Raw genomic sequence first — 27,725 nt, 5'->3', positions numbered from 1 at the left:
CCACTGCACTCCAACCTGAAGGCAAGCGAGATCAGATCTCAAAAAAAAAAAAAAAAAAAAAAAGTACAAAAATTAGCCGGGCATGGTGGCAGGTGCCTGTAATCCCAGCTACTCGGGGAGGCTGAGGCAGGAGAATTGCTTGAACCCAGGAGGTAGAGGTTGCAGTGAGCAGTTAGCGCCACTGCACTCAGCCTGAGCAACAGAAGCGAGACTCACTGTCTCAAAAAAAAAAATAAATAAATAAATATTAAAAATTTGTTTAAAAAAACAAAGCAAAAGCAAACAAACTAAAAACAGTAAAGCATTCCAATTCATGAACATGGGATGTCCTGCAGCTGTCTTCTTTAATTTTTTTCACCAATGGTTTATAATTTTCAGTATACAAGTCTTGAAAGTCGTATTCTATTTTGTTCTTTTTTGTTTTTGAGACAAAGTGTCTATGCGCCCAGGCTGGAGTGCAGTGGCGGGATCTCAGCTCACTGCAAGCTCCATGCCTCCCGGAGTTCATTCTCCTCAGCCTCCCGGTGGCTAAGAGATCTAAGCGCCATCCTGCCAGGCCAATGTATTTTAGTAGAGCGAGGGTTTCACCGTGTGCGCCCAGGATGGTCGTCTCCTGACCTCGTGATCCGCCCGTCTAGGCCTCCCAAAGTGCTGGGATTACAGGCTTGACCACCTTGACCTGGTCATGTTTCAAATAATACCATGCCAGTATGTTTGGGCCAACTGCAGCCCTCTAACTGGGTTTTAGAGTGCAGTGTCTCTGAGTGTCATGATAGAGAAAATTTCCAGTGCTGCTGAAACCTAACAGAATATGTATCATGTCTTGTTTTTTCTTTAGATAAAATCTGAGCTCCTTAAAGTCAAGGAAAGTGCCTTCTCTGCCTTTCCTGAGAATACCAAAGACACACCAATTAGCATCCACCCAGTAACTATGTAAAAATGCAAATTTAGTCAGATTTCCTTGCTCTAAACCAGTCGAAATCACTGCTATTAGGACAGCTGTTATTAGTGTGTTCACCAAAACCCTGCGGGACAGTTCCTGTCAAACTCTCCAATCTTAGTAGGAAGTCCCCTTCCTACTCCCTCCCCGCTCTCCAATCATTCCAGCCTTCTTTTCATCTTGCTAAAAAGATGTTTTCAAACATTTCTGAGTGCAGCCCACAGAAAGAAATTTATTTTACATTGCAACCCTGTTGATATATATAATGAACAAAAGTTTTGCAAAGCAGTATTTAGCTTTACTACTTTTATACATTGTATTCTAATATTTTTCTTATTTATTGTATAGACTTGGGGTCTCACTTTATTGGCCAGAGTGGTCTTCAAGTCCTGACCTCAAGTGATCCTCTCACCTCAACCTCCCAAAGTGCTGGGATTACAGGTGTAAGCCACCGAACCCAACCTTTTCTCTTTTATTATTTATTATTTTAGTTTTTAGATCATTCTTTTATAGAGCAATATTTTATATTCTGGGCCTGGAACAGTGGCTCACACCTGTAATCCCAGCACTTTGGGAGGCCGAGGAGGGTGAATTGCTTCAGCCTAGGAGTTTGAGACGAGCCAGGCCAACATGGTGAAACGCCCCCATCTCTACTAAAAATACAAACGTTTTCCAGGCACAGTGATGGGCACTTGTAATTCCAGCTACTTCGGAGGCTGAGGCAGGAGAATCACTTGAACCCTGAAGGCAGAGGTTGCAGTGAGCCAAGATCACGCCACTGCACTCCAGCCTGGGCAACAGAGTGAGACTCTGTCTCAATCAATCAATCAATCAATAAAATTCTAGTTATTTATTTTTTTAAAAAGTTTGTACCCGCTAAATTGATACTGTGACCAATTAGTGGGGTACAACATATAGTTTGAAAAACAGTGCTCTGACTTGGGGCAGTGGCTGTCACCTGCAATCCCAGAATTTTGGGAGGCCAAGGTAGGTGGACCACCTGAGGTCAGGAATTTGAGACCAGCCTGGCCAACATGGTGAAACCCCGTTTCTACTAAAAACGCTAAAATTAGCCGGGCGTGGTGGCGCACACCTGTAATCCCAGCTACTCAGGAGACTGAGGCACGAGAATCTCTTGAACCCGGGAGGTGGAGGTTGCAGTGAGCCGAGATCGCGCCACTGCACTCCAACCTGGGTGACAGAGTGAGACTCCATCTCAAAAAATAAAAAACAAAAACAAAAAAAAAACCAACCAAACACCAAAACAAAACAAAACAAAAAACAGCATTCTAAGCATTTTCTTTGCCTCAGGGCCATTGTGAATGCTACACCATCTGGAAAGTTTTTCTTGTATTCTCTTCACCTGGATAGATTTCTTTTTTCAGCCTTTCAGAAAGTACACCTAGATAGATCTTAATCATTTTTTTAAGGTGTGAAAGTCTAAGGATGTCCGACTCTCTGGAGCTGCCTGCCTGTGTTTGAATCCTGAAGATAGTGATGTGTGACTTAATACGTGCTAAGAATTCGGAACAGTGAGTGGAGAATCGTAAAGCTGCTTCTTATAGTGCAAGTTAGAAATGACACGACTGTGTAACTATGAATATCTGTCTCTTCACACCTCCCACACTCTAAGCACAAGAAGCCACAGAATTTGGTTAATTTTTGTTCATGTTTTTGTTTGTTTGTTTGGTTTTGGGTTTTTTGTTTGTTTTTGACAGGCTCTCACTGTGTCGCCCAGGCTGGAGTTCAGTGGCACGATCTCTACTCGCTGCAACCTCAGCATCCCAGGCTCAAAGGATCCTCTTGCCTCAGCCCCTGATTAGCTGGAATTACAGGCATCCGCCACCATACCTAACTTTCTTTTTTTTTTGAGACGGAGCCATTCTCCTGCCTCAGCCTCCCGATTAGCTGGGACTACAGGCTCCCGCCACCACGCCCGGCTAATTTTTTGTATTTTTTTAGTAGAGACGGGGTTTCACTGTGTTAGCCAGGATGGTCTCGATCTCCTGACCTCGTGATCCGCCCGCCTCGGCCTCCCAGAGTGCTGGGATTACAGGCGTGAGCCACCGCGCCTGGCCATTTTTTTTTTTTTGAAACAGAATCTTGCTGTCACCCAGGCTGGAGTGCAGTGGTGCGATCTTGGCTCACTGCAACCTCGCCTCCCGGGTTCAAACAATTCTGCCTCAGCCTCCCAAGTAGATGGGATTACAGGAGCCCACCACCCCGCCCGGCTAATTTTTTTTTTTTTTTTTTTTTTTTTTTAAGTAGAGGCGGGGGTTTCGGCATGTTAGCTAGGCTGGTCTCGAACTCCTGACCTCAGGTGATCTACCCGCCTCGGTCTCCCAAAGTGCTAGGTTTAACATGATGTCCAGGCTAATTCTGCTCATCTTTATATTCCCAGCGTCTCACTTGGCTTGCCATGTAAGAGGCTCTCGGAATCAAAACGGAGAGAGGCTGGGGGTGGAGCCAGCTTCGGAAGTCACGGCGGAGGGGCGGGGCGGGGCCTCGCCCACCAGGCGGCCGTCGGTCACGCGGGGTCCCGCTGGACTGCCGCGGGGCATACTGGGCCAAGATGGCAGCAATGACGAAGGCGCTTCCGCGGCGACTGGTGGGCTTGGCGTCCCTTCGGGCTGTAAGTGCCCCGAGCCGCCGAGGCGGCGGCCCTGCAGGCACTGTGACTGTCAGGGTCGGGGGCTTGGCCGTGGTGGCTGCTCTCTTAGAGGCGAGGCCGGACAGCTCTCAGGCCAGAGTCGGGAGGGCGTTGGAGTCCTGGACCCTCCCTGTTCCCCTCAAATCCTTTGAAGGGGATGGGAAAACTGAGGTCCGGAGAGGTGGAGTGATTTGTCTAGGTCGTGGAGACCTGGGACGCCATCCTAGGCGTCCTTATTCCCCGCCCAGGGCCCTTTCCGATGACCCTGGCCCCTTTCTCCCTCTAATTGAGCTTCAGACCTCTTCAACTCTTCATTAGTGAAAATCACGAACACCCTTGCATTTCCCTCGCCTCCATTTCCAACTCTTGTTGCTTTTAGAGATGCTTGGGGAACTATCCCAGCGTACCGAGCGGGACTTGCGTTGACTGGAGCCAAGCTGTGATTCCCTTGGAATTGCACTTTGATCCTGTTCGATCCTGATGTTTCCCCTCTCCCATTTTCGGCGCAGGTAAAATGTAGGAGACCTAGCTGTATGGAACAGAAAAAATAAAAGCTCAAGCTAGGGTGTCCCAGTAGTTCTGCCACTTTCTAGGCTTAATTACATAGTTATTTACTTTCTCTAAACTTCAGTTCTTTCATCTATAAAACGGACAACATTCTCTTGGGTTGGTTTTGAGATTAGAGAAAATGTGAGTAATACAGTTGGCAGTGTTCTGGCTCCTAATAAGTGATCGGTCGGTGGTTGTATTTTTCCCTTAGAGAGTTGAGAAGGAGTTATAGCTGTACAGAGGGAAAAATACACTCCTGGCACTGGGTCCCTCTCAGAAAGCCACGTTAACATCTTTACTAGGCCATTCACCTGCACCACCTGGTCATGTGTAAAATGAAGATGGCAATTCCAACTTAGAAAGTTAAGAAAATTAAACGAAATAGTAGATATTAATATGCTTTTAAGAAATATTTGGTGTAATGAGATGGCCATCTATGGGGTTCCAAGCATAGGAACCAGTATTAGTATTAGTACCAGATATGGGTTCAAGTCCAAGCTCTGTCACTTTCTAACTGTAATTTTTGGGTAATCTTCCTGAGGCTTGGTTTCTTCACCTATAGAGTTGGGATAATAATAGTCCCTGCCTTGAGGTTCTAATGCCTGTGGTTTAACACTGGGTTTAGTCAGTATTCGCTGTTAATGTTGATGTAGGTATACCATACCTCAGGACACTGTGGCACAGTACTTGTGTAGTTAGGGGGACCCTCTCTGAGCAGAGCTTTACAGAGGAGAAATGGGATGTTTAACCAAGAGAAGAGAAGACTGTGGACCGAACGGTGGTAAAGAGGCAACAGTGGCCCGGAGGTTAGGAGCTTGTGCTCTAGAGCCACACTGCCAGGTTTAGATGCTGCCTCAGTGACTAGCTCTCTATGTCGCCTCAGGAAGGTTACTTAATCTCTTTGGGCCTCAGATTTCTTTTTTTTTTTTTTTTTCCTGAGACAGAGTCTTGCTCTGTCATCTGTCACCCAGACTGGAGTGCAGTGGCGCAATCTCAACTCACTACAACCTCCACCTCCCAGGTTCAAGCGATTCTCCTCTCAGCCTCCCGAGTGGGGCCTTAGATTTCTTACAGTAAAATGGGGATGACGATAGTTCCTACCTGATAAGATTGTTGAGACGACAATGTGGGTTAATATGTAAACGGCTCACCAGGCATGGTGGCTCGTGCCTATAATCCTAGCACTTTGGGAGGCCGAGGTGGGTAGATCACTTGAGGTCGGGAGTTCGAGACCAGCCTGGCCAACCTGGTGAAACCCTGTCTCTACTAAAATACAAAAAATTAGCCAGGCATGGTGGTGTGCACTTGTAGTCCCAGCTACTTGGGAGGCTGAGGCAGGGGAATCACTTGAACCCGGGAGGTAGAGGTTGCAGTGAGCTGAGATCACGTCACTACTCTCCAGCCTGGAGACAGAATGAGACTCTATCTCAAATAAAGAAATAAATATGTAAATGGCTCTTGTATGTGCCTGGCAAATGTTAAGTGTTTAAAAACTGTGAATTATTTTGTGAAGAGCTGTTACGGTGAAGGAAGTGTAATTGAGTTTATAATGTTCTAATAAAAGCAACTTGGAAGCAGGTTTTAGATTCTTTTTGTTTTTTGAGATGAAGTCTCACTCTTGTCCCCCAGGCTGGAGCGCAATGGCGTGATCTCGGCTCACTGCAACCTCCTCCTGGGTTCAAGCGATTCTTCTGCCTCAGCCTCCCGAGTAGCTGGGATTACAGGCGCCTGCCGCCACGCCTGGCTAATTTATGTATTTTTGGTAGAGATGGGGCTTCACCATGTTGGCCAGGTTGGTCTCGGACTGCTGACTCAGGTGATCCGCCCACCTCGGCCTCCCAAAGTGCTGGGATTACAGGTGTGAGCCACCATGCTCGGCCTGAAGTAGGTTTTAGTTTCTTTCAGCAACACTCAACTGTTATTTATCGAGCCCCTATTATGTCCCAGGGCCTTAGAAATACAGCATTGAATAAAACAAAGTCCCTGTCTCATGAAACTTATGTTCCAGTGAGATAGTTTTAGGGTGATATACTAGCAGAGGCTGAACAGCCCTGTTGGAGGGAGATTCAAGTTGCAGGGACCTTCCAATTTAGCCTGTTGACTTCATGAAATCAGTGGCTCGTTGCCTTAGTCTCTAAGAAGCTTTGTTGGCTGAAACAAGGCCAGTCAGGTGAGTTGTACATGTTCCAGCTGCTTCCTAGCAGGGAATTCCTGAGGGGCTTCAGGGGGTTGAGATCCTTAGCAGATTACACAGTGTGCCTCCCACTTTGCCCCATTGTGGTATATTTATTCGGATTAAATCTATAGAACAAAGTTGATTTGAAAAGTTACAGTATCAAGACAGGTAGAGGGAAGAGGGAAAAAAAAAGTCTTGTGTTACTTGAGAGGGAAGACTAAGATTTGGAGTAGACTTTATATAGAGGAGACTCAAGGCATTTTGTAAAAAATGTTTTCAGCTACTGGGGTGTCACCTCCCCTTAGACCCATTCTTGTCATCATCCAGCCTATGACTGTAACAGAGCCCTCCTGCATCTCGCCCACACCCCGAAAAGTCCAGGACTGACTATTCCTCCCCACACTCAGTAATTGCTCTCTTCTGGGACAGCTATGTCCTTCATGGTTTATTTGTTATTTTAATGACTTTAAAGAGTGCCTACTTTGTACCAAACACAGTGCCAAACACTAGGGATGAAGTGGAGTTGGGACAGACAAGGTCCCTCAAAGAGCTTATGTTCTACTGGAAGAGACATTGAGTAGGCATTCTTTATTGTACTTTGAAGGAAATAATTATAGCTCTGCAGTAAAACATAATGGGGGTGGGAAGAGAGGCAGCTTTGCAAAGGGTGGTCAGAGGAAGCCTCTCTGCAACTGAAAGATGAGAGAGAGATGTGAGAAGAGCTAGGTTTTTTTTGTTTTGTTTTGTTTTTTTGTTTTTTATTTTTTAAAGCCAGATAAGCAGCCTTGGGGCAGAAGGAAGAGAAGGCAGGGAGCTTAGCAACCTGTTGGGTGAAGGTTGGGAGTGGACAGTAGGGGCAAGTGATGATTCCAGGAGGTCAGAGGAGCCAACTCATACAGAGTCTTTTCTTTTCTTTTTTTAATTGGAAGGCATCAAGTGACATATAGAGTCAGTTAATTTTTTTTTTTCTTTTTCTTTGAGATGGTCTTGCTCTGTTGACCAGGCTGGAGTGTAGTGGCACAGTCATAGCTCACTGCAGCCTCGACCTTCTGGGCTCAAGCGATTCTCCCACCTCAGCCTCTTGAGTAGCTGGGACTACAGGTCCATTCCAGCACACCTGGCTAATTTTTCTATTTTTAGTAGAGATGGAGTTTGTTCATGTTGGCCAGGCTGGTCTCGAGCCTCTAGCCTCAAGTGATCTGCCTGCCTTGGCCTCCCAAAGTGCTGGGATTACAGGCATGAGCCACAGTGCCTAGCCTTTTGTTTTCTGTTTTTTGTTTTTTTTTTGAGATGGAGTCTTTCTCTGTCACCCAAGATGGAGTACAGTGGCACGATCTTGGCTCATTGCAACTTCCGCCTCCCTGGTTCAAGCGATTCTCCTGCCTTAGCCTCTTGAGTAGCTGGAATCAGGCATGCACCACCACACCTGGCTATTTTTTGTATATTTTTAGTAGAGACGGGGTTTCACCATGTTGGTCAGGCTGGTCTCAAACTTCTGACCTCAAGTGGTCGCCTGCCTCAGCCTCCCAAAGTACTGGGATTACAGGCGTGAGCCACTGCCCCCCACTGTGATACCCGGCCTTTTTAAACGACTTCTGACGTACATACAGCAGCATACAGAGTCCTGTAGGCCATGGTGAATAGGTGAAAGGGATGAATCAAGTTCTGGCTTAAGCAGTAGGGTACATGCGATGCCTTTTACAGAGATGGAAAGGATGGAGTCAGACGGGCTTTAGGAGAAATTAGAGTTCTGTTTCAGGACTGCTAAATTGAAGAGATGCAAATAGAGCTGTCAGGTAGGCAGTGGAAAAGGAGTCCAGACTTCAGAAGAGAACCTGTACTGGGAGCATGAATCTCTTGCTTGTTCCTGTTACTAAGTGAAAATTTTTTTTTTTTTTTTTTGAGACAAAGTCTGGCTGTGTCGCCCAGGCTGGAGTGCAGTGGCATAATCTCGGCTCACTGCAACCTCCGCCTCCTGGGTTCACACCATTCTCCTGCCTCAGTCTCCTGAGTAGCTGGGACTACAGGTGCCCGCCACCACGCCCGGCTAATTTTTTGTATTTTTAGTAGAGACGGGGTTTCACTGTGTTAGCCAGGGTGGTCTTGATCTCCTGACCTTGTGATCCGCCTGCCTCAGCCTCCCAAAGTGCTGGGATTACAGGCTTGAGCCACCGCGCCTGGCCGTGAAATATTTTTTTTGTTCTTAAATTCTCAAATAGACCAAATGTGAATTAAATGGTGAGAAATATTTCTTCTTGTGTCATTATTAGTGAAGATAGATCCATTCTTTCATATTGGTCTCCCTGGGAATTGTGGCAATCTCTTCTTCATACTTTTTGTTTCCTCTTTTAAACCAAAGGTCAGCACCTCATCTATGGACACTTTACCAAAGCAAGTGAAAATTGTGGAAGTTGGTCCCCGAGACGGTCTACAAAATGAAAAGGTAAAGATGGAAATGAGCCAGAAAAGTGTTTCAGGCATCTGCTTTGAGTATAACGTGTGGTAGGTGCAATGGCAGTGGACAGAGCTATGCAAAATGTGATTCCTCTGCACAAGTTAGGGGAGAGTAGAGGAGGCCAAACAGGGACAGGCATCTGTGACAGTTAAATGATCTAAAATGGTGGGGCAAGCTGGGTGGGTGGCTCATGTCTATCATCCCTAATTACTTGGGAGGCTGAAGTGGGAGGATGGCTTGAGCCCAGGAGTTTGAGACCAGTCTGGGCAACATAACAAGACTCCATCTTATTTAAAAAAATGTATATACATATATATACATAAATTGAATGGTGGTGCAACAGGTTTGGTGTCCCCAGGTCCACAGCCCAGTGGGGTGGGGTAGGTGGTGTGGAGTGAAGGTGAGGGCATGCCTTTAGACCCAGCAATTCCATGTAATGGGATTTATCCAAAGCAAGTCATGAAGGCCAAATGTAGAGATTTAACCTTGGAGGTGTTCCTTATGAACCTGTTGGTAAGCGCAGAACTGTTGGAAACAACCTAAATGTTTCATATGAGGAAAGTTGGGTCAGATACATTATGGACTTCTTATAAAATGAAATATTATGAAGCCATTAATAACATAGGTATATATAAAGTGACTCAAGCAGGTTATAAAAGAGTGCGTGTGGCTGGGCGTGATGCCTGTAATCCCAGCACTTCAGGAGGCTGAGGCAGGCAGATCACTTGAAGCTGGGAGTTTGAGACCAGGCTGGCCAATATAGTGAAACCCTGTCTCTACTTAAAAAAAAAAAAAAAAAAAAAAAAAAATTAGCTGGGTATGATGGCGCACACCTGTAATCCTAAGGCTGAGGCACAAGAATTACTTGAACCCGGAAGGCAGAGGCTGTAGTGAGTCGAGATCGTGCCACTGTACTCCAGCCTGGGTGACAGCACAATTCTGTCTCCAAACAAAAATAGTGCGTATGCGTGTTTGTGTGTGTGTGTGTGTTTTTTTTTTTTTTTTTTTTTGGTGGGGGAGACAGCGTCTCACTCTGTCACCCAGGCTGTAGTGCAGTGGCACAATCTTGGCTCACCACATCCTCCACCTTCCCGGTTCAAGTGATTCTCCTGCCTCAGCCTCCCGAGTAGCAAGGATTACAGGACTCCACCACTATGCCCAGGTAATTTTTGTGTTTTTAGTAGAGACGAAGTTTCACCAGGTTGGCCAGGCTGGTCTTGAACTCCCAACCTCAGGTGATCCACCTGCCTCGGCCTCCCAAAGTGCTGGGATTACAGGCATGAGCCACTGCGCCCTGCCATGTATTTTTTTATCTTACACTTTTTTTTTTTTTTTTTTTTTTTGAGACTGAGTCTGGCTCTGTCGCCCAGGCTGGAGTGCGGTGGCCGGATCTCAGCTCACTGCAAGCTCCGCCTCCCGGGTTCACGCCATTCTCCTGCCTCAGCCTCCCGAGTAGCTGGGACCACAGGCGCCCGCCGCTTCGCCCGGCTAGTTTTTTGTATTTTTTAGTAGAGACGGGGTTTCACCTTGTTAGCCAGGATGGTCTCGATCTCCTGACCTCGTGATCCGCCCGTCTCGGCCTCCCAAAGTGCTGGGATTACAGGCTTGAGCCACCGCGCCCGGCCTTATCTTACACTTTTATGTAAGAAAAAAGTTTGTATACATATGGGAACATTTATCTACACTAGGACCTAGACCAGCACTTTCTGTGAAGATGGAAATATTCTGGACGTGAGCTTTTCCGTGTGGTGGCCACTACACCCATGTGGCCCTTGAGAACTTGAGATGTGACTAGTGTGGCCAAGGAATTGAATTTTTATTTTTACACAATTTTTATTAAATTGAAATAACTACATGTGACTAGTGACATATTGGACTGCACAGATCTAGAAAGTTACACACCAGGGTGTTAATAGTGTTATCACCAGAGGTTCTAAGGGTAGTTTTCTTTTGTTTTTGGCATGTTTTTCTGAAAGAATCATATATTGATTATTTTTCAATAAGAAAAGCTTTTTTTCTTTCCTTTTTTTTTTTTTTTTTCTTTTAGCACGTCCATCCTAGCTTTAATAGTGAGTGCTTGTTGGAAACAATAGTGTGTAAGTTCCTGGAAGGCAGAATCCTATCTGTTCTGCTTATCACTATATCCCTGGCACCTAGCACAATGCCTGGAACATGGAGGGCTTTTCAAAAATTATTTAACAGGCTGGGCATGATGCCTGTAATACTGGCACTTTGGGAGGCTGAGGCAGGCAGATCACCTGAGGTCAGGAGTTTGAGACCAGCCTGGCCAACATGGTAAAACCCCATCTCTACTAAAATAAATGAGCCGTGGTGGTGGCATGTGCATGTAATCCCAGCTACTCTGGAGGCTGAGGCAGGAGAATTGCTTGAACCCAGAAGGCGGAGGTTGCAGTGAGCCGAGATTGTGCCGCTGCACTCCAGCCTGAGCAATAGAGCAAGACTCCATCTAAAAAAATATATATATATATACACACATATATATATATATATGGAATAGATTAAGTTAGAGCAGTGGGAGAGAAATTGGAGAAGGCAGGCGAAGGGAGGACCTAGTAAGAAGGGCCTGGAGTTTTTTTGTGTGTTCTTTTTGTTTGAGACAGGGTCTTGATCTGTGTCACTCAGTGCAGTGGCACAATTATTGCTCACTGCAGCCTTGACTTCCCAGGGTCCAGCGATCCTCCCACCTCAGCCTCCTGAGTAGCCGGATCACACACGTGCCACCACGCCTGGCTAACTTTTGTATTTTTCGCCATGTTGCCCAGGCTGGTCTCAAACTCCTAAGCTTAAACAATCTACCTGCCTCAGCCTCCCAAAGTGCTGGGATTACAGGCGTGAGCCAATGTGTCCTCCTGGACCTGGAGTTCTTATAATTTGTTGCCTAATCCTGTAAATCTTAGGGAGCCATAGAAAGCTTTTGATGCAGGAGAATGGAAGATTGGAAGCTGCATTTTAGGAGGATTCCTGTTTAGGATGAATTAGTGGCATGAGACCATGGCATGTTATATACAGAATAATGATGGTAGATTTGGAAAGAGGAATCCATAGAATCTGGTGAGCTACTGGACATGGTGGGGAGGAAGATAAAGAAGCTGTACGCTGAACACATGAGGCTGAAGTCCTGTGCCAGTTGGGAGACAGAAGAGAGGAGGGTGTGATACTTTCGGGGCCCCATCCCATACCCCCTAGAGGGTTAGCCATCTCTGCCCTTTCAGGCTGTCACACATTGCTCTCAATTTGTTTATGATGGGATTATAAATTAACATACATTTACTTATGGGAAAACCTGCATGGCGGAATAATGTTTCCATGTAAATAACTCTTTTTCAGGTGGAAGCTGCATTCACTGCAAAAAATTATCTATAGTACTTGAACTAACAGGTACTGCATTCTAAGGCTGTTTTAATACTAACTTTGCTGACCTGGTGTTTCTCCACTATAGAATATCGTATCTACTCCAGTGAAAATCAAGCTGATAGACATGCTTTCTGAAGCAGGACTCTCTGTTATAGAAGCCACCAGCTTTGTGTCTCCTAAGTGGGTTCCCCAGGTGAGCCCTAGCCCTCAATGAGAGGCCTTTCTCCAGGGATGAAAAGTTTTGCATTTGCCTTTGAAGCAAGTAGAAGTCAAGAACATAGGTTTCCAAGCCCCTGGCTTTGAGAGGTCTCAGGTGATTCATAGCACTGTGTTGCAGCAAAAGAACATGGCCCAGGATTCAGGGCCTTGGGTTCAGTCTTGGCTCTGCTCATCTGACTTGCTCAGTGACATTGCTAAGGCCTTTCCCCTCCTCGATATTAGAGATGACCTCTTCTAGCCCTAAAGTCTAAGACCCTCTATGCCTGTCTGTGGTTTCTTTGTTTGTAAAAGAGGAAGACTGACAACTCCTGCTTCACAAAGATAGTTAAGTGGAGAAGATACATCCTGTTACAAAGGAGTGTTTAACACACAGCTGAGCTCAGTGCCTGGCCCAGAGTACGTTCTCAATAAATGGCTGGCAGTAGTATTCCTGCTGTTTCTGCATATGTAAAGCTGGCAGTATGGGCCCTATGGAGAAACTGGGATCTCACCCAAACCACGGGCCCTTGGGACTCAGCAGCAGTCAAACAGTGAAAGTACTGGAGAGACTCAGCTCTGCAGAAGGAATTACTCTCTAAGAGTTCTGGAGATCAGAGGCTTTGTGATGAAAAGGTTTTCTCTAACTGAACTCTCTGCCTGCTCTTGGTGATGGCTTGACAGTGTCTCCCTTGGTTCCTAGATGGCTGACCATGCTGAAGTCTTGAAGGGCATTCAGAAGTTTCCTGGCATCACCTACCCAGTCCTGACCCCCAATTTGAAAGGCTTCGAGGCAGCGGTAAGAGGATAGCTTGTTGGTGGGGGCTCCTGAAATGAGATTGATGGCATTGGTCCCTGCCTTGTCTTGGGGCCTCAGTCCCCTGTCCTGGGATGTCCATCTGAACAGCTTGTCTGTCATCCAGACCCTGGGGCAGACCTGGCCCTGCCACTCACTGCTCTGTGATCTTGACGAGTTAACAAGCCTATAAAATAGGGCTAAATGATAATACCTGAAGTTGTGAGCATTTCAGAAGATAGGATGCATGTACATTGCTTAGCAAGAGCCTGATAAAAGGTAACTGCTTAATAAATGATAGCTCTTTTGATTATCCACTTCTTTAGAGAAAGGTAACCAAGCTCTCCACAAGTTTCAACAGTAGTTGCTGGCATCTGCCAACTTTCTTACAATTTTAGACAAGAACATCTTTGAAGATGTCAGTTTTGGATTTAGGCAAAAACCTTTATTTGGCTGGGCACAGTGGCTCACATCTATAATCCCAGCACTTTGGGAGGCTGAGGCAGGAGGACAGCTTGAGGCCAGAAGCTTGAGACCAGCTTTATGGACCAGACCATAAGGAGACCTTGTCTGTACAAAAAAAAAAAAAAAAAAAAAAAAATTAATTAGCTGGCTGTGATGGCATGCACCTGTAGTCCTAGCTACTCAGGAGACTGAGGCACAGGATGGCTTGAGACTAGGAGTTCGAGGCTGCAGTGAGCCATGATAACACTGCTGCACTCATCCAGCCTGGGTGACAGAGCAAGAAAAAAAAAAAAGCGTTTTCTCAAGAGTGACTTCCAGGGTGGTGATGGTGGTGTGGTGGTTTCCTTGGGGAAAGTCAAAGTTGCTTTTTCTTAATTAAGAGAAATTACTGTGTTTATTTCCTACTGCTACTGTAAGAAAGCACTACAGGCTGGGCGCAGTGGCTCACACCTGTAATCCCAGCACTTTGGGAGGCCAAGGTGGGCAGATCACGAGGTCAGGAGATAGAGACCATCCTGGCTAACACAGTGGTACCCCATCTCTACTAAAAATACAAAAAATTAGCCGGGCGTAGTGGCAGGCGCCTGTAATCCTAGCTACTCGGGAGGCTGAGGCAGCAGAATCACTTGAACCCAGAAGGCGGAGGTTGCAGTGAGCCAAGACCATGCCACTGCATTCCAGCCTGGGTGACAGAGCGAGACTGTCTCAAAAAAAAAGAAAGCACTACAAATTGGGTTGCTTAAAACAACAGGAATTTATTCTCTCACAGTTCTGGAGGCCAGAAGTCCCAAATCAAGGTGTCAGCAGGATTGGTTCCTTCTGAGGCCTCTGGGAGAATCTGTCCCATGCCTCTCTACTGGGGTCTGGTGGTGGCCAGCAGTCCTTGGCATTGCCTGGCTTGTAGATGCATCTCTCCAGTCTCTGCCTCCATCTTCCCAGGGCCACCTTTTCTGTGTCTCTGTGTCTTTACATGGCCATCTTTTGTTTTTGTTTTTTTTATACAGAGTCTTGCTCTGTCGCCCAGGCTGGTGTACAGTGGCACAATCTCGGCTCACTGCAAGCTCCGCCTCCCAGGTTCAAGCAATTCACCTGCCTCAGCCTCCAGAGTAGCTGGGACTACAGGCATCCACCACCACGCCCGGCTAATTTTTTGCATTTTTAGTACAGACGCGGTTTCACTGTGTTAGCCAGGATGGTCTCGATCTCCTGACCTCGTGATCAGCCCGCCTCGGCCTCCCAAAATGCTGAGATTGCAGGCATGAGCCACCACGCCCGGCTGGCCATCTTTTTTCAAGGTCACCAGTCATATGGGATTAGGGGCCCACCCTATTCCGGTATGGCTTCATCTTAACTAATTATATCTGCAATGACCCTGTTTCCAAATAAGGTCACATTCTGAGGTGTGCTGGGTTTTAATCCTTCAACGTGTCTTTTTAGGAGGACACAAGTCAACCCATAACATTCACATAATATAAAATTTACCTTCAGAGAAATTTTTTGCCACTCTGTGCCAGTGTTCCTTAAACAAGAAAGTGCTGGCCGGGCGCGGTGGCTTACACCTGTAATCCCAGTACTTTGGGAGACCGAGGCGGGTGGATCACAAGGTCAGGAGTTCGAAACCAGCCTGACCAACATGGTGAAACCCTGTCTCTACTAAAAATATAAAAATTAGCCAGGCGTGGTGGCAGGCGCCTGTAATCCCAGCTACTCAGGAGGCTGAGGCAGAAGAATCGCTTGAACCTGGGAGGCGGAGGTTGCAGTGAGCCAAGATCGTGCCACTACACTCCAGCCTGGGTGACAAAGCAAGACTCCATCTCAAAAAAAAAAAAAAAAAAAAGAGAAAAGTGCTGAAAGGAGTTCACCTGGATGTTGGCAGGTTGCTGCTGGAGCCAAGGAAGTCAGCATCTTTGGAGCTGCCTCAGAGCTTTTCACCAAGAAGAACATCAATTGTTCCATAGAGGAGAGTTTTCAGAGGTTTGACGCGATCTTGAAGGCAGCACAATCAGCCAATATTTCTGTGCGGGGGTGAGTCAGAGCACATTGGTATCGTTTCCTCTGTACCATTCTGGAATGGGGCTAGACTCTGACTCAAGTGGTCCTCCTGCCACAAACTTCTTATCCTGGTTGGGGGCAGCCCAAACTCCACACCTAGATGTCTTTTCCCAAATAAGTGTGGTCAGAAGAAATCCTAGCAAGTACCTTCTCTCAAATCTGAATTTTGGGTCAGTTTACCAGCTGACCATTATGGCATGCACCTGTAGTCCTAGCAGCTTGGGAGACTGAGGCAGAGGATGGCTTGAGACCAGGAGTTCGAGGCTGCAGTGAGCCATGATAGCACCACTGCCATCATGCTAGAGGAATCGAGCAGGACGGGACACTAACTGGAGTTTGTGGAGATCAGTTGAGTCCTGGGTTTATAACTAGCTCTTCACACATCCCTGGAGAATTACCTGGGCTTCTATGTTTCCAACATCACATCTCTAATATCAGTGATTCCAGGCATTGTGTGTGTATTATCTATAATAATTGAAACCTCATAATAGCCCAGCAGGGAGTAGGTTATCCCCACTTTATAAATGACAAAACTGAGGCCCAGGAAGGGTGAATAGTCTACCGTAAGGTCACACTGCTGTGCAAATTGCAGCCAGAGGCCCGGCATGGTGGCTCACATCTATAATCCCAGCACTTTGGGAGGCCAAGGCAGGAGGATCACCTGAGGTCAGGAGTTCAAGGCCAGCCTGACCAACATGGCAAAACCCCATCCCTACTAAAAATACAAAAATTAGCAGTAATTCCAGCTACTTGGGAGGCTGAGGCAGAAGAATCATTTGAACCTGGGAGGTTGAGGTTGCAGTGAGCCAAGATCACACCACTGTACTCCGGCCTGGGTGACAGAGCAAAACTCTGTCTAAAAAAGAAAAAAAAAAAAAAATTGCAGCCAGAATGATCTTTCAAAAGTGCACATCTGGGCTGGACATGGTCACTCATGCCTGTAATCCCAGCACTTTGGGAGGCCGAGGCGGGCGCATCACCTGAGGTCAGGAGTTCGAGACCAGCCTGGCCAACATGGGGAAACCCCATCTCTACTAAAAATACAAAAATTAGCCAGGCATGGTGGCGCGCCACCTGTAATCCCAGCTACTCAGGAGGCTGAGGCAGGAGAATCACTTGAACCCAGAAGGCGGAGGTTGCAGTGAGCCGAGATCACACCATTGCACTCCAGCCTAGGTAACAGCGAGACTCTGTCTCAAAAACAAAAAACAAAATCCCACAGAAGTGCACGTCTGATCACATCCCTCCCGGTTAAAAAGCTTTCAGTGACTAATCAAGTGCAGACTTTTTAATGAGGCTAACAAACCCTGCATGATTTGGTCCCAGCTCTTTTCAGTAGCGCTACTGTTCCAGTTCCCTTCTGGCCCCTGCTTCCTCCTCATGGTACACTTCAGCCCAACTGGAACTTCTTTCCGTTTGTCACATGCCTCCACTCTCTCTTGCCTCTGGACCTTTGCACGTGCTTTCTGTAGACTCAGAACAACCTTCCTTGGGAGGCTAAGGTGGGCGGGTTGCTTCAGCCTAGGAGTTTGTGACCAGCCTGGGCCTGGGCAACATGGTGAAACCCCAGCTCTACAAAAAAAAAAAAAAAAAAAAGCCAGGCATGGTGGCATGTGCCTGTAGTCCAAGCTACTCAGGAGGCTAAGGTGGGAAGATCACCTGAGCCTGAGAGGTCCAAGCTGAAGTGAGCCAGAATCATGCCACTGCACACCAGCATGGGTGAAAGAGTGAGACTCTGTCTCCAAAACATAAAAAAGAACACTTCCTCCACATCATGCTTCTCGGAGATAACTCCTGCTCATCCTTCAGGTCTTCTTGTGGGAGTCAGTTCCTCTGAGAAGCTGCTCCAGTCCTTCAGCTGGAGTTAGCGCCCTTCTCTGGGCGCCCATAGTGTCGGGACATCCTCTAAATGTAGCACTTAGCTGCTTGTTAAATTCCCTCCCTGCCCCACCTCACTAGACCATGCACTCCCTGAGGGCAAAGCCCACATCTCTCCCAGTCCCTGGGGTGCTCCGCTCTCCCAGCTCGGGGCCTAGCACACAGTGGGCACTCAGTCACTGATGGGCAGGTGGATGAATGGGGAAGCAGGGGCTCCAGTAACATCAGTCTGACATCCAGATCTGTGTCTTTCTAAGCATCTTTCTTACCTTTTTCTTGCTCAGCAGTGGTTGGAGAAAAAGTGGGAGCATCAAAATGGAAAAGTACACTGAGATCTTTGAATCTGAAATTATTTATCTATAGAATGTTTATTATGCCTCTTAATATGCAGAATACTTTGCTTGACTCTAAAGGGTTTTGAATACATCTCAGCTCCAAGAGGGTGGGTGGGAATAGAAGTCACCCACATCCAAAATCTACCCTCCTTACCATAGCCCTAAGACCCATGATCAGACCTGTGCCCACCTTGCTGACCTCCTCATCTCACACTTCCTTTCCCCTTGCTCTCTCTGCTTCAGCTATCCTTTGTTCTGTCTGGAGCACGCCTGGCTCTTCTGTCTCATGGCTTTCTCCAGGCTCTTCTCTCTGCCTGGAATGCTCTTCTCACAGACCCCCAGCTTCTTTCGGCTCCAACATCCTGTCCTCAGAGGGGTCTTTTCTGGATCCTCACTACAGCTGGCCTCCACTTGTTCTGTCATTTCCCATCTTTCCTCTGTAGCACATCACTTCTGAGAGTTTCTCCATTACTTACTTGGTTGCTTTTTTACTGGCCATCTCCCTAACTTGAGATAAGCTCTGAGAGGGCAGGAACCTTATCAGTCTTGCCCACTGCTCTATGCCAGTGCCTGGCACATAGCAGGCAACTCAGTAAACATCAGGCGAATAAATGAATGAATGAATCCTCTAGCAACTCACTGGGGCAGCTCATCCCTTGGCCCTCAGGCCAGCGCAGCCTGTTACTGACTCATATCCAACTTAGCTCTTGTTCTGAGTTTGGTTTTACCCAGTCTTTGGTCTCCTTCTGGAGTACTGGCCCCAGCTCCTCTGGCACGTAGTTTTGCTCCGTCTCCCCACCGTACAACCCAGCTGCTTACTCTCCTTGCCCTGTCTAGCTCCTCCTCCTCCGCTTATTGTAAATCCTTGGCTGCCACTCCTGAGGCCTGTGCAACTTCTGCTTCCTGAACTGTAGGTCCATTGTCCCCCAGTTCCCTGCCATTGCTCTCTACTGCCTCCTGCTGGCACTGAGTTGTACCATCCCTGCCCTTCCTCCGCCCAGCTGCAGGTGTTGATTGCACACTGATCAGAAATGTGTGTTAAACGCCCTGCTTCAGTTCTGCTAGCCAAAGAGCTCAGGACACTGACCTCATTCCTCCCCTGTCTTCCCACAGGTACGTCTCCTGTGTGCTTGGCTGCCCTTATGAAGGGAAGATCTCCCCAGCTAAAGTAGCTGAGGTGTGTGCATGTGTCAGGGTGGGGGGTTTGGTGAGGGTTGGCCACCTTGTCTGCCCCTGAGCGCATAGGTTCCTCTCCCCACCCTTTCCTGCAGGTTCCTGATTTCATTCATTCACCCAGGTCCTTCATTAAGCTCCCCCCGTGAGCACAGCCCTGCACTTGCTCCCTGGAGGACCCCCTCCTAGCTGGACATGTAGTCCTTGAAGCCCCTGGCCTCTACCCAGCCTGAAAACCTCTGATTCAGTTTCCAGTCTGGTCGTTGAGGTGATTCTCTCAGGAGAGGCTCCTTACCCAGGAGTTGCCACAGTTCCTTGTAGTGATTGAAAGGCCACAACCCTGATGTCCTCTGAACAGTCACCAGGTCAATACTGAGAAGAACACAGCACAGGAATTGAGTTTGACCAGCCCAAGAACTTACGTCATTTAGTCCTCAAAACCACTGTGCAAATTTGGTGTTATTATTCCCTTTTACAGTTGAGGAAACTGACACTAAATAATTTGCCACAGGTTACAAATGGTGAAATCAGGTATCAAACCCCATTTTGTCTCCCTCCAAAGCCCGCTTCTTCCCAGGATACTTTGTGGCATCCAGATAGGGGGAATGGTAACAGTAGCAACTGTTTCTTGAGAGTAGCTGCCCTGCTCCAGGTCTTAGCCTCAGTTGCACCAGTCCTTGCCATATGACCAAATGGTCATCACCATTTTTCAGAAGCAGAAATTGAAGCTCAGAAAAGTTAAGTTCCTTGCCAAGGCCCACAGCTAGTGAGCAGCAGAACTAGGACTTTAACCCAGCATCTCGTGACTTCAAGGGTCTGCTCCTTCCCCTGCACCCTGCTGCCCCCTAAAGGCCAGCCACTGCTGCCCCCCTCTGTGCAGGGCCGCTGGGGGAAACGACATCACCATTTCATTTATCTAGCAGATCATTGGTGTCTTCTGGTCCCCCTGCCCCGCCACATCCCTCCGCACCTTGTCTAGCAGCCCCATGCTGGCAGCAGCTCCTTGGGTGAGGCCATCTTTTTTTTAAGTTCACCAGTCATATGGGATTAGGGGCCAACCCTCTTCCAGTATGGCTTATTCCCGTTGGACCCATATTGGACCTATTCCAATATGGACCCATTTTGCAGTGGTTTTAGAGGTGTGCAAATGGGCTTCTAAAAATTTAAATAGTGATGTACCTCTATTAAAAAATATAACTATTGGCCAGGCACGGTGGCTCACGACTGTAATCCCAGCACTTTGGGAGGCCGAAGCAGGCGGATCACCTGAGGTCAGGCGTTCAAGACCAGCCTGGCCAACATGGTGAAACCCCGTCTCTACTAAAAATACAAAAAGTTAGCGGGGCGTGGTGGCAGGTGCCTATAATCCCAGCTACTTGGGAGACTAAGACAGGAGAATCACTTGAACCCAGGAGGCAGAAGTTGCAGTGAGCTGAGATTGTGCCACTGCACTCCAGCCTGGGTGACAGAGCGAGACTGTCTCAAAAAATATATATATTGTACATATATAATATAATGTATATAATTACATATAATTATATAATGTCTATAATTATATATAATTAATGTCTATATAATATACATTATATATCATAATATAGTGTATATCATATGTATTGTATATAACTACATAATTATATACATTATATATTACATATACAATTATATACATAATATATAATTATGTGCATAATATATGTATTATATACATTATATATATACTATTAGCTGGGCATGGTGGTACACACCTGTGGTCCAGGTTACTTGGGAGGCTGAGGTGGGAGGATTGCTTGAGCCTGAGAGGCCGAGATCACACCACTGTACTCCAGCCTGAATGACAGAGTGAGAACTTGTCTCAAAAAAAAAAAAAAGAAAAAAAATGTAACTAGCATCTCAGACCCATGATTTCATGGATTTTACTGCTGAGGATAAAATGACACAGAAGGAATCAACTTCACTGATTCCAGCACCTGGGTCTGACAGTATGATGTGACGGTGGTAAGTGAAAGACTGAAGTGTGAGGGGCACAGGTAAGGAGGAAAACACAGGGGTTGGAGCTTCAGGACTGTGGGCTGGCTCCAGCGGCTGGCTCTGCCCCTTAAGCCTCCGCCTCCTGATCATAGGTAGAGGATCATGATTCCCAGTTGGAGTTGTGAGGAGCATGTCATCCGGTAGGAACTGAGTGCTTCATACACAGAAGTGTTCTGTCCAGGCAAAGGTCCCCTGCTTCTGAGTGCATGGATCCCCTGGCTGGTGGATTCTGTATCCTCCAAGTGCCTGCTTGCTTCCTTAGGTCACCAAGAAGTTATACTCAATGGGCTGCTACGAGATCTCCCTGGGGGACACCATTGGTGTGGGCACCCCAGGGATCATGAAAGACATGCTGTCTGCTGTCATGCAGGAAGTGCCTCCGGCTGCCCTGGCTGTCCACTGCCATGACACCTATGGCCAAGCCCTGGCCAACACCCTGATGGCCCTGCAGGTAATCAAAATCATATGCCCATTCTCCCAAAGGTCATGGTGGGCAGGACAGCTTGTTATTATTTATTTCAGCAAACATTTACTGATGCCAGTATGCCAGGTTCTGAGCGGGCAATGGTGGACATTGTCATGGTGACCCCGCTCAGATGTGAAGTGTACACCTCTGTGTTGGAGAGACAGTCACGGGAGTTACATGGCAATCCTACTGCATTATGACAGATGCCATGAAGGGAGGAAGCATGGGGCTCAGGAAGCCTAGAGGGGCCCTATCCCAGCTGAGGAGATCTAGGAGGATTTCCAGAAAAGGCCTGAGTGAAGCTTGAAGGATATAAAGTAAGCTACTGGCGAGGGAAGAGGAAAGGTGACTGGGCAGAACTGCACCTCAGGACTGATGTAGGGTTCAGGGAGGACTCATACAACGTACAGGGTTGTGAGTGTGCGGGTGTGTAGCGGAAGCAGGTGAGGAGACAGGAGGTAGAGAGGCCAGCAGAGGTCACTCAGAGAGAGAGGCTTTAATGCCGTTCCCCTCAGATTTAGTTTCCCTTGAGGTTTGCTTCTCATGGGCTGGTCCAGGATGGTGATCCATTGGCTGGCAGCCAGATAGAAGGGACATTCTTGGTGTCTGACCACAGCTACCTTGCTGTAGCACTGGCCTACCCTTCCATCTCTAGGATAGTGATGGCAGTCCCAGACACTTTTTTTTTCCTCTCAATTATCCCCTAGAGGTTCGTGTCTAAGCCAGGTGAGTCTGTTACATTCTGGGCCGGTTTCCTCAGAGTTGTGGCTGTCAAGGTTAAGGTTCATAGCTCTGTGGTCTCTTCATTTCTCGGCTTACTGTGACACTCCGCCCTGACTCCTGGGCTTTCCTTCAGCTCATGCGTTTCTCGGCCAGGCAGTCAGGAAGAGTGACTTCCCGTCCTAGACCTTGCCAGGCAGGTAAAGGGGAATTCTGCACAGCCCAGGTGAGTCTGAGGCAAAACTCCATCCTGACTAGGCTCGGGACACTCCTGCTCCTCTGTGCTTCTCTGTTTCTTGGCAATGATGTCTCAGAATCCCCTTTTTGAAAATTTATCAGGGAACAGGTTGAGCTGTATGATGTCTGGCAGCAGCTTCCTCTGACCTCCCTCTTCCATCAGTTATTTCAGGAATATGGATCGATGTGCCAGGTTAAGTGCTGACTTAGATAATAGTAACAAAACCCAATCCCTGCCCTCTGGGAGCTCATGTCATGGTGGGTGGGGAAGACGGATGGAAGATTACAGGCGTGTAAATAACACATTGTCAGACCATTTATTCACCTATTAAAACCTAACCTGACAGTGCCTAGTGTGCTCGGCACTGTTCTTAGCATTAAGGATTCAGCTGCGACCAAAACAGAGTCTCTGACCTCATGAGGCTGACACTCTAGTACGATGAGGCAGATAATAAATAAACACATAAACATACAGCAGGCCAGGTGCTCATAAGCACTGTGGAGAAAAATGAAGCAGGTTAAGGCAGTGCCAGGCCTTTCTGTAGAGTGGCCTCACTCAGAAGGAAGCATTTGAGAGAGACCTGAGGGAAGCAAGGGAGTGAGCCCTGCGGACCCCTAGCAGGGAGCGGGAGGGAAGGCAGCCCCACCCAGGAAAGCAGGCACAGAGCCCTGAGGGAGGAGTGTGCTTGCCATGTTCAGGGATCAGGAGGAGGCCTGTGGCAGGAGCAGTGTGACCGAGGAGAAGGGGGCAGAGATGTCAGGGTTAGAGGAAGGCCAGATCGGGGGCCCTGTAGGACTTTGACTCTTTCAGACTGAGCTGGGAAGCTAACAGAGAGTCTTGAGCAGGGGCAGGGAGGGAGATGATCTGAATGTTCCCTTTGAGAGGCTCCTCAGCCGGGCGCGGTGGCTCACACCCATAATCCCAGCACTTTGGGAGGCTGAGGCAGGTGAATCACTTGAGGTCAGGAGTTTGAGACCACCCGGCCAACATGGTGAAACCCCATCTCAACTAAAAATATAAAAATTAGCTGGGTGTGGTAGTGGGGGCCTGTAATCCCAGCTATTTGGGAGGCTGAGTCATGAGAATCACTTGAGCCCGGGAGGTGGAGGTTGCAGTGATTTGCAGTGAGCTGAGATAGTGCCAGTGCACTCCAGCCTGGGCAACAGAGCGAGACTCCTTAAAAAAAAAAAAAAAAAAAAAAAAGAGGCTCTTCTGGCTCTTGTGTAGAGAATACACTATAGAGGCAGAAAAACCAGTTTGGAGCCTACAGCAATCCAGGTGAGAGACATGAAGGAGACCTGGAGGGCGGAGGTGCGTGACCAGATCTCAGCAGTCTGATCTGTGAAGCTCGAGACATCTATAGGCAGGTATGTTAACCTGGGTGCAGTTAACTGGGAGGGAGTGGAGATAGAGAAGCTGTCTGAGGAGTGAGCAGTAAGGGCTCCAGCCAAGATCAGGGAGGTGAGGAAGAGCCAGCAAAGACTGGATCGAGGCCTCAGGAGAGGCCAGAGCACTGGGAGGAAAACCAAGGGATGTGGAGCCCTGGAAGCCACACGGAGAAGGTGTCCAAGATGATGCAGCTAGTCAAGTGCAAAGATGAAGACACTTGACCTTTGTACTTAGCTACATGGAGGCCACCAGTGGCCTTGACTAGAGCTGTTTCAGTGGAGGAGTTGTGGGGATGCAAACCTGTTTCAAATGGGTTCAAGTGGGAATGGTAGATGTTAAATGAGAACAGCTCTTTTGAGGGACTTTGCTTTGAATGGGGGGAAAGAAATGGGAGGTTAGAGGGTTCCAAAAAGGTTTATAAAAGATGGGAGAGATCGCAGGCTGTGTGAGGATGACCCAGTGGAGGGGAGTAACAGGTTGCAGGAGAGAGGGAGAGATAGATTTACTGGAGCACATCCTGAAGCAGGTGGGAATGGGCCTCATGCCAAGGTGGAGAGGTTGGCCTTGGCTAGGAGCTCGGGGTCCATCTCAGGCAGCATGAGGGACAGTGGTTCTGTAGGCCCAGATGTAGGCAGGTGGGTAGATGTGACGGTGGGAGTCAATGGAGACATCTCTTTTGATTGTATCCATTTCCATAAAGCAGCAGATGAGAATGAGGATGGGGAAGAGGGTGATAGAGGTTTAACAAGAGAGGAGAAAGTGAAATAGTCATTTGGGAGAGTGGGAGGTGACTGACCTGGGAAGATGGGATGTGGGCCTCATGTGACAAGGCCCTGACTGAGTGAGACCAGCCTGGAGGTGGTAAGGGGTAAGCGGGGGGTAATAAATGAGCCACAGTAAACAACAGAGGTCTGAAATCTCAGCATTGGGAGGGGGTCAGGCTGGTGATCAGAAAAGGTCTCCCTGAGCAGGTAGCTTTCAGACTGGAACCTAAAGGGTGAGAGTCCACCATGAAAGGAAAGATACTGCTGGCAGAGGAAACAGTGTAACAGAAACTAAAGGGGGAAGCACTGTCTCTGTGGGATTTTCGTGTCAACAGAATAATAAGCCAAAGCAAAGAATGACTCTAGAATTTCAGGCAACAGATGCTTGGGAGGTTTGCAAGGCCCAGCTCTGTGGGCTCTTGTCCCCAGTGCCAACCGTGTTTCACCATCCTTATGTTTCCAGATGGGAGTGAGTGTCGTAGACTCTTCTGTGGCAGGACTTGGAGGCTGTCCCTATGCACAGGGGGCATCAGGAAACTTGGCCACGGAGGACCTGGTCTACATGCTAGAGGGCTTGGGCATTCACACGGTAAGCCCGCCCACCCCCTGGTGGCGACAGCCCTGAACTGACCAGGGCTTGGCCTGAAGCTGAGAACAAAAGCAGATGGGGGTATTTGGGGTTATTAAAGTGCGGAGGAGTAAAGAGGGAAAGGGTTAGCCAGGCACAGTGGCTCGTGCCTATAATCTCAGCACTTTGGGAGGCTGAGGCAGGTCACTTGAGCCCAGGAGTTTGAGGCTGCAGTGAACTATGATCCTGCCAGTGTACTCCAGCCTGGGTGAAAGAGCAAGACCCTGTCTCTTCAAAACAAAACGAAAGAGGGGAAGGGTGCCAGGGATTATGGATATTTGATCTAATGTTTTAATGTTTGTGAGAGTAGGGTTTAGTGAGGCCACACGCATGGGCACAAGAAGGCTGGAGTGTCAGGGTGACTTTGACAGTTCAGTCCTAGGAGACACCAGGGAACATGGAAGGGGCCCTGGGAAGGGTCAGGCTCATGACCTGAAATGAGTCAGTTCTCTCTTGGCTTTGTTTTGTTCTCTGTACAATGCGGACAGTAGAGTTAAACAGCTCACCAGGGATCTACCAGAGTCCACCAGGGCCCTCAGTGGTGGGACAGAAGCAGACTAGCATCTGTGCTTGAGGATCAGATGGAACTGGGTTTAAAGCCTACTCCTGCCACTCACAGGCTATGAGACCTCAGACAAATCATTTCATCTCTCTGAACCTAAGAAATGGGAAGAATAATGCTATCTATCTCATGGAGCCATTGTGAGGATTAAGTAAGAAGATATATGTAGAGGGCCAGGCGTGGTGGCTCACACCTGTAATCCCAGCACTTTGGGAAGCCAAGGCGGGTGGATCACCTGAGGTCAAGAATTCGAGACCAGCCTGGCCAACATGGTGAAACCCTGTCTCTACTAAAAATAGAAAAATTGCTGGGCACGGTGGCTCACGCCTGTAATCCCAGCACTTTGGGAGGCCAGGGCGGGCAGATCACCTAAGGTCAGGAGTTGGAGACCAGCTTGGCCAACATGGTGAAACCCCTTCTCTACTAAAAATACAAAAATTAGCTGGGTGTGGTGGCAGGCACCTGTAACCCCAGCTACTTGGGATGCTGAGGCAGGAGAATCACTTGAACCCGGGAGGTGGAGGTTACAGTGAGCTGAGAGCGCGCCATTGCACTCCAGCCTGGGCGACATGAGCAAAACTCTGTCTCCAAAAAATAAAAAAATAAAAAGAAACCTTATGTAGAATGCTTAGCACACAGCTGAACACAGAGTGCATTTCAGCAAATATGAGCTACTGTATGAACAGAGGGTTTCTGCCTGGCCCTTTCAGTTGGTGTTTTTATCCCTCCCTCTCTGCCTCACAATCCTCACTTGAATATCAGTTTTTTACCTCTGTGGACCAGGCCCTGTGCTGGGCCCTGAAGAGGGAGTACTGAACAAGACTGATGAGATCTGTGCCCTGGTAGTGGCACTACAAACCATTATACAGATTGGGCATCTTACATGAGGGGGAGTCAGAGGAATAATCCAGGTGCCAGACAGACAGGAACTCACAGGCAGCTGGTGCCCCGCTGTCAAGGAAAAAGCCTGTTTCTCTTCACCTTTACTTTTTCAGTACCACAGTTGTCTATCCATGCTGATGTTTTCCCTGGTGTTGAGGGCTATGCCCATGACTTACCACATCCTCTAACTTGTTTCTCAAAGGGTGTGAATCTCCAGAAGCTTCTGGAAGCTGGGAACTTTATCTGTCAAGCCCTGAACAGAAAAACTAGCTCCAAAGTGGCTCAGGCTACCTGTAAACTCTGAGCCCCTTGCCCACCTGAAGCCCTGGGGATGGTATGGAAATAGGTGCACACACAGATGATTCATGGATGGAAACACGGAAATGAGAATGAGGTTAAATGGTGCAGGTACCTCATAGCCAGCTCTACACAGAGGTCTCTCCTGGCAGAAAGCAGGTGAGGGGCGGGAGGAGCTGCTTGGCAGCAGGACCTCCTGCCCAGACCTGAGTAGGAGCAAGAGGCTTTGAGGGCTGAAGTCTCCCTTCATTATGGACCCTGGCCCAGGAGTTGAATCCCTGAGGACATGTGGGAACCCCATTCCCTACTTGGCATGATCCTTGAGTCTCTTCTCTGGATGGAATCTGCGAGCTGGCCACCTGGCCGCCCTCTACACAGCTCCACCCTGCCATGGCTTTTGGGCCCTTGCTCTCTGACTTCTCAGGACACAGGTCATGAGGCTTCTTCCCAAGCTGGCAGAGACCATTTGTGGAAAGTGGAGAGCTTCGTGCTGGCCATCTGCCAACTCCAGCATCTCTGGAAAATCTCCACGCTGAATGTGATTTTTGAAAACAGCTTATGTAATTAAAGGTTGAATGGCACAGAATCATTCCAGCATTCAGTTGTGCAGCTGTGTGTATACATGAGCGTGGGGGAGGAAAATACTTTACCATGTTGCACTCTGAGAGAAAAATGGAGACTATGAACTAGTTTATTAATCTTTGCATTT

General features: G+C 47.9%; 1 protein-coding gene across 6 annotated transcripts; it reads left to right on the top strand.

Moving 5' to 3' along the window:
- Window positions 1–3,426: 3,426 nt before the first annotated feature.
- Window positions 3,427–27,613, top strand: HMGCL (3-hydroxy-3-methylglutaryl-CoA lyase). 6 transcript variants are annotated; one of them, XM_009201703.4, is made up of 10 exons: window positions 3,453–3,572; window positions 3,970–4,099; window positions 8,675–8,758; window positions 12,231–12,338; window positions 13,044–13,139; window positions 15,478–15,626; window positions 18,980–19,043; window positions 21,333–21,521; window positions 25,111–25,236; window positions 26,922–27,613. In XM_009201703.4, the coding sequence occupies exons 3-10, from the start codon at window positions 8,690–8,692 to the stop codon at window positions 27,021–27,023; spliced, it is 903 nt and encodes a 300-aa protein (XP_009199967.1). In that variant the 5' UTR covers window positions 3,453–3,572; window positions 3,970–4,099; window positions 8,675–8,689; the 3' UTR covers window positions 27,024–27,613. The 6 variants fall into 6 exon arrangements, with proteins under 6 accessions (XP_003891366.1, XP_009199978.1, XP_021793051.1 ...); XM_003891317.2 differs by lacking the exon at window positions 3,970–4,099 and having other exon boundaries at window positions 3,427–3,572; XM_021937366.2 differs by lacking the exons at window positions 3,453–3,572; window positions 3,970–4,099 and adding an exon at window positions 5,998–6,309.
- Window positions 27,614–27,725: the final 112 nt, after the last annotated feature.

Source organism: Papio anubis, chromosome 1 (assembly GCF_008728515.1).
Source record: "Papio anubis isolate 15944 chromosome 1, Panubis1.0, whole genome shotgun sequence".
Lineage (NCBI taxonomy): Eukaryota > Metazoa > Chordata > Mammalia > Primates > Cercopithecidae > Papio > Papio anubis.
Note: the sequence above shows the minus strand (reverse complement) of the source record. Positions and strands in the feature narration are given on the sequence as shown.